Source organism: Spinacia oleracea, chromosome 2, assembly GCF_020520425.1.
Source record: "Spinacia oleracea cultivar Varoflay chromosome 2, BTI_SOV_V1, whole genome shotgun sequence".
Taxonomy (NCBI): Eukaryota; Viridiplantae; Streptophyta; class Magnoliopsida; order Caryophyllales; family Amaranthaceae; genus Spinacia; species Spinacia oleracea.
In genome coordinates, this window is record NC_079488.1 from 101,511,575 (window position 1) to 101,519,936 (window position 8,362).

General features: G+C 37.3%; 2 protein-coding genes across 2 annotated transcripts; both read left to right on the plus strand.

The window, feature by feature from the left end:
• The first annotated feature begins 520 nt into the window (after nt 1-520).
• On the plus strand, nt 521-5,795 carry LOC110798105 (proteasome subunit beta type-1). The gene is made up of 7 exons (XM_022003248.2): nt 521-684; nt 788-895; nt 1,812-1,893; nt 4,498-4,627; nt 4,747-4,889; nt 5,003-5,089; nt 5,472-5,795. The coding sequence occupies exons 1-7, from the start codon at nt 638-640 to the stop codon at nt 5,544-5,546; spliced, it is 672 nt and encodes a 223-aa protein (XP_021858940.1). The 5' UTR covers nt 521-637; the 3' UTR covers nt 5,547-5,795.
• Nucleotides 5,796-6,634: 839 nt separating this feature from the next.
• LOC110798104 (probable xyloglucan galactosyltransferase GT11) lies at nt 6,635-8,152 on the plus strand. The gene has a single exon (XM_022003247.2). The coding sequence runs from the start codon at nt 6,635-6,637 to the stop codon at nt 8,150-8,152; it is 1,518 nt and encodes a 505-aa protein (XP_021858939.1).
• Nucleotides 8,153-8,362: the final 210 nt, after the last annotated feature.

An 8,362-nucleotide genomic window follows, 5' to 3' on the forward strand; every position in this document is an offset into this window, starting at 1 on the left:
ATGTTTGAAGAATTAAGATACACCCAAGAGTCAGAAGAAAAAGTTTTAGATATTTCATGAAAAAAATGAAAGTAAAAAGGGTTGCGTCAAGTAAAACCATGCTGCATTTAGCAACCGTGATTTTTTACGCATTAGTTATTTTGAAAGGCTAATTTTTATTACAAAGAAAATCTTATCACTAAAAAAATTTAAATATTTCGTATCTTTTACATTATATCGGAATAATAATTAAGCAATTTAGGTTAACTTTACCCCAGTCTAACAACCAAAAATTAATTTTTGTGACTCACTTCGATATGACAAATTGACAAGAACTGTACACGACTCACAATTCACAAATAGGTGTTCTAAAATCAGTTCCCAAAATCGAGAACCGCTTTGGTACAGTAGTGTGCTACACTAGTAAAGTAAAGCATAGTCTACTTTCAAAAAAGAAAAGTCCAATTGTCTTTTTAAGTGAGACGACGTCGCTCAACTCTTCAATCTTGCGCAGAAAGAAAAGCATTTTCATTTTCTATTTACAAAATCAGGCCAATTGAAGTTGTTCGTTCAATTGAATCTCCTCCCAAAATCATTTCGCTCGCCCTAAGCTCTCTCACTCCCCTCTCTTTCTCTCTCCTCCGATCGACGATTCACGATGACAAAGGAGCACGCAAACTGGTCTCCCTACGACTTCAATGGAGGGTAATCTCTTTCTCTCTCCTCCTCAATCTAGTTCTTGCTGGAATTCCCCATTTTTTCTTAAAACTTTTTGTGAAACTGATTACTTGTGGTGGGATGAATCCAGAACTTGTGTTGCAGTAGCTGGTGCAGACTACTGTGTGATCGCTGCTGATACTCGAATGTCAACTGGCTACAACATTCTCACTCGCGATTATTCCAAGATTTGCAAGCTGTAACTTTTTCTCTTCCCCCCTTTATAATTCTCTTTTATTTCTTGCTTTTTATTTTATTGATTTCATGTTTATCTTATTGTTATCGGTTTTCATTTATTTAGTTGGAAACCATGCATGCCTTTGTTTGATTGGGTTGATGGGAATGTGATTAGTTAGATTAGTTATATGTTCAATAATTAGGGTTTTAGTAAGATGTAAACAATGCTTGTGAAAATGTGGAAATTGATTAGGGGCTGGCCATTTCTTCCTTAAGGATTTCAGTAGCTTGAAACGGGTCTTATCCTGTTTCTCAGAATACCGGGAACTTTTTGAAGTTTAAAGGTTTTTTAGCGTGTCTTTTACTATCTTAACTTAAACATGATGATATGTATATGATGAATTATGTTTTGTGTATTTGACCATTATTCTTTATTCGTCGTTGTGGTAAGATTTAGGTATGTGATTGTAATTTGTGAGTTATTTTGGGAATTAGTTAAGTTCCACTTGTTCGCTGCTATTGGTGAGTTATGTGAAGATGGGATATGCACTTGTTAACAATGTGATTGGTTGCTAGTTATAAAGGGAGGACAGAGAGAGAGAGAGGGTGGGGGGGAGCTTGCCTTATCTTTCCAAAATTTAATAATGTTACAATCACCAGGGCTAGTAGAAAAAAGGCTGTATCTCAAAAAATAAGTAATGTCTGTGCTAATTTTTTGATGCCTAATTCATCTGTGTATACATTTTTGAAACGGAAAGATTGTGGCTTGAAATCTTATTTTGCTTCTCTTGAAACTGTGAAATCATCAATGTACTACGGAGTAGATTTTAACATTGTTCAAAGTTGGATCTGATCGGATGTTAATTGCCATCAAGTCGATTTCCTCTCCCACACCCCCAACCACTATGTCCTGATTTCTGTTTCCATTGACCTTGCAGTGCTGAAAAAAGTGTGTTGGCTTCATCCGGATTTCAAGCTGATGTGAGGGCCTTACAAAAGCATTTAGATGCAAGGCACCTGGTAAGTTTTTCGAAGCTTCATCAGTATTTTTTTTTTCTTTCTTAAGAATATAATCGAGTTCTGATATAGTTACTGCCAACTTTGGACCTTCGGGAAAAAAAATTGAACCGGGGATAAAAAGGGGAACTTTCATTGCTGAATTATTGATTGAATACTTTGCTTCCATTGGCTGTTGATGAACCTTGCATATTGTTCCTTCCAAAAGCAGAAAAGTATGTTTATTGTTTATTTTGCTTCTTCATTCCTGCAATATTCTTGAAGAAAAAATGGTCCTGAAAACACTTGCGAATCAGTAATGACGGCTGTGGGCTGTACACACCAGATTCAAATATCTTTAGCTAGGCACCAGTTTCATTAAATAAATGTTTTCTTAGACAATGTGCTAGAGAAGGTGGATTGTAGTTGCAATGTAATACGTAGTATGTTTCAGTTAGAATGGCCTAATAAGATGCTGAAGTGCTTATGATATTTTCTGTTGGACAATACCTGGAACTGAAGCACAGTAATGTTGATGGTGGTTGGGATTATTTATGGGAGGCAGTAACATCTTTCCTTTCTGAGTCTTATAGTCTCTAATTGGATAAGGGGTAAGGTTGTGTATATCTAGACGTCCCCAAACATTGCCTCAACGATGGTTGTTGATAAAAAAAAAATTAAATATTGGAAAAGGGCTTTTACGAAGGAAGAAGTGTCCTTTTTAAAAATGATATTTGAAGGAATAGTAAAATTCTGAAATTTTATGTAAATTGAATTCACGAATAATTATGTTTTATGGTTACGGATCTCCAATAGCAAGCATGTATTTATGTAGTTGTGGGGGAAAAGAAATTCTAGTTGAGATAGCATCGGACATATCGTGTAAAAATAATTGCGCATGTTACCTATAATGGGGGTTGTGTACTTCTATTACATGCACTGTTCAGGTCACTAATAAGTCTTGTGGAAGAGCTGATATGGCCATTAAATGTTAAACTAATTGGAGTTTTAGTTTTATGACGAGGTTCATGGATTCTTTCTCCATAGTGAGTGGTGTTAGGCTAACCAAGGAGGGTAATAGTTTTCTTGCGGTGAAATTTGCATGTGCTTGGTGTCGTTTGAACTCAGCTGGGAATTACGAATCAAGTTCGTGGTGTGTAAATGTAAAGATCCAGACTGATGCAACAAGATGCACTTAGATTGAATTTTATAGTTGCTAGGCTTATTGTGGTCATGCACACACTGTTACTATTAACGCGTACATAATAAAGTACCTGATCTCTCAGTGACTCTCACCCTTTCCCTTGCACATCTGCCTTTCTTCCCTTTTTGCTTTATTTTTTTTCCAGTTGTGTGTTGGACGGGACTCCTTTGTTTCCCGTCTTCTTTAATCATTTTCATTGGCCCTCGTTATTCCTCCGCTTCATAGTATATGCTACGCTGCCGACAAGTGGAAATGTCATAATACTTGCTACATACTTCCTCCGTTCTTTTTTAGTTGACACAATTCTTTTATCACATTTGCAAATGCAATATTCAATCATTAATATCTTTAATTATCAACGAGTAAAAATTATAAAATGTTGATATTATAAATCTATACAATGAAGAGATTATAACAAGACCCCCACACCACAATTGTCTATAATTTTTCTTAAGTATAAATCACAATGGTTAGTCAAAGTAGATTATATGAGTAGTGTCAAAAATCAAATTGTGCCTACTAAAAAAGAACGGAGGAAGTATTTCTTTTGGAAAAAAATTACGCCTAAAATGTAAAAATGGCCTCATACTAAAAGGCGGGGACCAGCTTTTTGGGGGTAAAGGGTAAAATTAATATGCCAGAAAGTGTTGCTTTCTCTCTCTAACTTTCTTAATCTACATGCCCTTTCTCTATGAAGCAACTAGTGTAATGGAGGAAGTATATAGGTTGTAATAGCTCTATTATGACTGCATGGGCGTAATCCCAAGTTTTTTTCTTCAGTGGACAAGGAGGATTTTACCTTTTTTATTTATTTTATAATTCATCTCCATGAGTATTGCATCTTAATGTTGTTATCTAATCATTCCTTAACTTTACCTCATACAACTGTATCTAGATTTGTTGTCAAAGCTATGTACATTGGCGTGGAAATTTAACTGTATTTCAAGTTTTTACCTTTCCTCCAACTAATAGAATTATTTTCCTTTTATCAACATCAATATCCTCCTAATGCTACAAAAGAAGATCCTTCTTTAGACGAGTTATAAGGAGAGTTCAGCCTTACTGTTGTAATAGAGAAGCTGTTTCTGGTGGACCTTACGCCAGTGACCTATTGCTACATAATAAGAAAGAAAATAAAGAAATGCTAGCAATTTTAACAAACAGTTTTATATAGTCTGTTTCAATACAAAGGCCAAAAATGGTGAATCCTTGTTTCCATTGGAAATGAACAAACAGAGGGAAAAAAACAAAGTCAACCTCTTAATTTCTCTATATAGCTTGTTAGCATCGATGTATCCATGTATGGAGTATTTTTTAAAAGTTTTATTCAGGTTCATCTATTATTATGTCTGGTATGTGATACTGAATATGAATTAGAATCTGGTCAGTGTATTAAATTTTCTTCTATTTGTGATTGCATCCAGATCTATCAGCATCAACATAACAAACAGATGAGCTGCCCTGCTATGGCTCAGCTTCTTTCAAACACACTCTACTATAAACGTTTCTTCCCTTACTATGCTTTCAACGTATTGGGTGGCCTTGACAATGAAGGTAGCTTGCAGAATTCTTGCAATCATTTTTTTTCTTTTGCTCTTTTATGTACCTTTCAGGTTTAGCTACTGAAATAGAAGGGTCAATTAACTATGTGCATTTCATGTTTAATGCTTCAGGTAAGGGGTGTGTGTTTACGTATGATGCGGTGGGGTCATATGAGAAGGTTGGATACAGTTCCCAGGGTTCTGGTGCAAAGCTTATCATGCCTTTCCTGGACAACCAGTTAAAGTCACCCAGTCCCCTCTTAATACCTGCACAGGTATGTCATTGATTTTTCTGGATATCTGGAGAAAGCTGTATATCTATTCTCTCCTCTTCCCTCCCCCCTTAACTAGCAGCCTTTTAGTTGACTAGAAATACTGGTATGTGCAGGATGCTGTGACACCGCTGTCAGAATCAGAAGCAATAGATTTGGTGAGAACTGCTTTTGCATCTGCAACTGAGAGGGACATTTACACTGTAAGTTTATGCTCTTCGTTATTCATCTTATTTTCTTTGGCGAATCCGAAATTTCTGTGTGCTACTCGGTATTTGCCTAAAAGTGAATTCGCCATTTCTTTCACACTTGTGGGAGAAGACACTTGTAAATGGCGAATTCTTTAAAGGTTTCAAATTTGTACATCTATTAGAAAAAAAAGGAAACTTTTGCTTGAAATTTTGTGCCTTCTCATGTCTCGCCAAAAATGATATTCTGTTATAGTGGCGTGGTAGATTTTCTTTTTTCCAAAGAGTACCAAACAGGGTTCCCCCTTCTCCCTGACGCCTTCTGAGAGAAATAGCCCAAAGTTTTCTATGACTGAGTCGCTTATGAAGTACACTGACTGTAATTTTGTTGGGGCAGGGTGACAAGCTGGAAATACTGGTTCTGAACAAGGAAGGTCTTCGTCGTGAATACATGGAACTCAGGCTGGATTAAGCTGTATTCCAAGAATGTCATTATCGCTCTTAGTATTACATTGAGTCTTTCCTTTGGTGACATTGATTCATGGTCAGTGGAAAAATGTTTGTAGCAGAAGATGACGAGAAGTTTGTAACAGACACCCTCTTTTCTTGTTACCTGAAATCGTAGATGGAAGTAGCTTTATCATGAAACTATATGCTTCCAATCAAATTTATTACCTTGTGTTTCTCTTGGGCTAGTTTCTATCCATTATTTCGAAAGCAACTTTCTATTCTGCACTTTAATTTTTATGATTTATGCGTGGAACTGGGGTACAAAACAGAGAAAATGGATTGTCCTATTACACGAGTATGCTGAAGAGCATATAAGCAATCGACCTAATCAGGTTAAGGTTGTAATGCTGGTAGATGATTAGCTTTACAGTAACCAACCAAGGACTAAACCTGATTAACACTAAACATATTTCACATTTCTGGGCAATTATAATCCAATTTAAGCGAACACCCTAATTTAAAACTTAAAGTAAAATGTTTTTTTTTTTTGGTGTACCATCCGGTTCACCCTTAGGGCTAATCCGGATTCGGGGCGAGTTCTGAGTGGATAGGTTCCATTTCCCTCCCAATTGTTGTTGCGGGGGATCGAACACAGGTCCTCCCTACCAAGTTCAGCCTCAATCACCACTGAATCAACAGTCAATTGGTAAAATGTTTGTTGTTGAAAGCTAAGTAATATGTAGACCAACATTTTTAATTCAAAATGTCAAATGAAATGAACCGTAGTTTTCAAGTTTATGTGTAAACCTTGACTCCTTGAGGGAAGCATGCTTTAAAATGAAGGATATAGTTGTATTGACTGACCTAAGTTCTTGCGCTCTTTTGTCCTTTTGTTAAATTCTACCATGTTTTTTCTGAATAGTTTTTTTTAACCAGTTGAGTAATGATGATATCCTAGGAGGTGAGGACCATCTCAATTAACATGCTACAATACTTACGAACTTCATTACGCAAACGGAAGTCTTCCACTTATGGAGGAGAGTGCAGTAATAAGACCAAAACTCAGCTGTATTCTACAAATTTTCTATACACTACAGAAAAGTGCCCATAATGGTGAAGAAAATGGTAAACAGAAGTTGTCAGAAGAACTTCTGTTTTGTTATTGCTGCAGCTCTAGGCTTCGTGTTGCTGTGCTTTTCAGTGCCTGACTTTGAGTATATCACATCTTATGCAAATGCAGTCAGACAGAGCAAAGGTTCAGACCCAATAACTCCTGGTAGTGGGAAATCTCAACAGCAAGATCCTTGCTCGGGTCGTTACATTTACATGCATGATCTCCCACCCAGATTCAACCAAGACTTGGTAACGAAATGTCAGACACTCAGAAAACGGTTCAATTTCTGCCCATATGTGGAAAATGAAGGTTTTGGCTCAAATATAAAGCTCAACAACAGTTCAGAGGATTCTTCTGAAAGTGTAATGTCAGGGGAAAGTTGGTATGCAACTTCACAGTCTATCTTGGAAGTAATATTCCACACTAGGATGAAGCAGTACGAGTGCTTAACAAGTAACTCCTCTTTAGCCTCGGCTATCTATGCACCCTTTTACCCTGGGCTAGAAGTAGGCAGGTATCTATTTGGAGGGTTTAGCTCATCGGTCAAGGATGCTGGTGGTTTGGATTTCACAACCTGGCTAACGGGAAGACCTGAGTGGGCGCGTATGTTTGGTTGGGACCATTTCTTTGTTTCAGGGAGGATAACTTGGGATTTCAGGAGACCAACCTACATTGGTCCAAACTGGGGTAGCAACTTCATGAATTTACCCCAAACCAACAACATGACTATGCTAACAGTAGATTCAAGCCCTTACGCCGACAATGATTTTGCGGTCCCATACCCAACTGATTTCCACCCTTCAAATGACAGTGAGGTATTACAATGGCAGGAACAAGTGAGGAAGATGAGAAGAGCTCACCTTTTTGCATTTGCAGGGGCCCCACGCTATTACAAAGGCTCCATTAGAGGGGAGCTTATCAATCAGTGTAAGAAAGCACCAAGAAACCATTGCAAACTGGTTACCTGTGTTCCCAAAAATAAAGCAAACTGCAACAACCCTGATGTTATTATCAAGGCATTTTTGATGTCTAATTTCTGCTTGCAGCCTACTGGGGATTCAGACACGAGGCGTTCCACTTTTGATGCCATCTTGACTGGCTGTATTCCTGTGTTTTTTCACCCGGGATCAGCTTACACACAATATTTCTGGCATTTGCCTAAGAATTACACCAGCTATTCGGTTTTCATTCCAATACAAGGGATTAAAAGTGGGACTCTTCGTGTTGAACAAGTTCTGCATCAGATTCCTCAAGATGTCGTTACAGCTATGAGGGAGAAGGTAATACAGCTGATTCCAAGAATCATATATGCGCGCCATAAGTTGAAAACAACTGAAGATGCATTTGATATCGCCATCAAGGGAGTTCTCGAGAGAATTGAGGATGTTAGGAGACAAATTCAACAAGGAAAGGACCCAAGAAGTAGGTTTCCAGAGAAGTCAACTTGGAAATATTACTTGACAGGGAAACTTGAAAAACATGAGTGGGATTCATTCTTCAGAAGCAAGCAGTGAAGTCGAATTCAGATATGGGTATACAATCAAATTCATTTCTGTATTTTCCTGTTGAGCAATTTCTTTTCAATAATTAGAATGCACTTTGACATCTCTATTAATTTTCCTGTAGTAGTTAATTTGTGTGGAGAATAGCTAATGCAATCTCCTAGAATAAGACTTTATGATTTATGGCTAATAAGTATATTCCCAAGCTCATCTTCTTTTCTT

Bases quoted from the DNA above. Each gene is read 5' to 3' on its own strand.
- LOC110798105 (XM_022003248.2), top strand. From the start codon at position 638: ATGACAAAGGAGCACGCAAACTGGTCTCCCTACGACTTCAATGGAGG. The intron at 896-1,811 runs GTAACTTTTTCT...TTGACCTTGCAG, and splicing joins TATTCCAAGATTTGCAAGCT to TGCTGAAAAAAGTGTGTTGG. The intron at 4,890-5,002 runs GTATGTCATTGA...TGGTATGTGCAG, and splicing joins CCCTCTTAATACCTGCACAG to GATGCTGTGACACCGCTGTC.
- LOC110798104 (XM_022003247.2), top strand. From the start codon at position 6,635: ATGGTGAAGAAAATGGTAAACAGAAGTTGTCAGAAGAACTTCTGTTTT.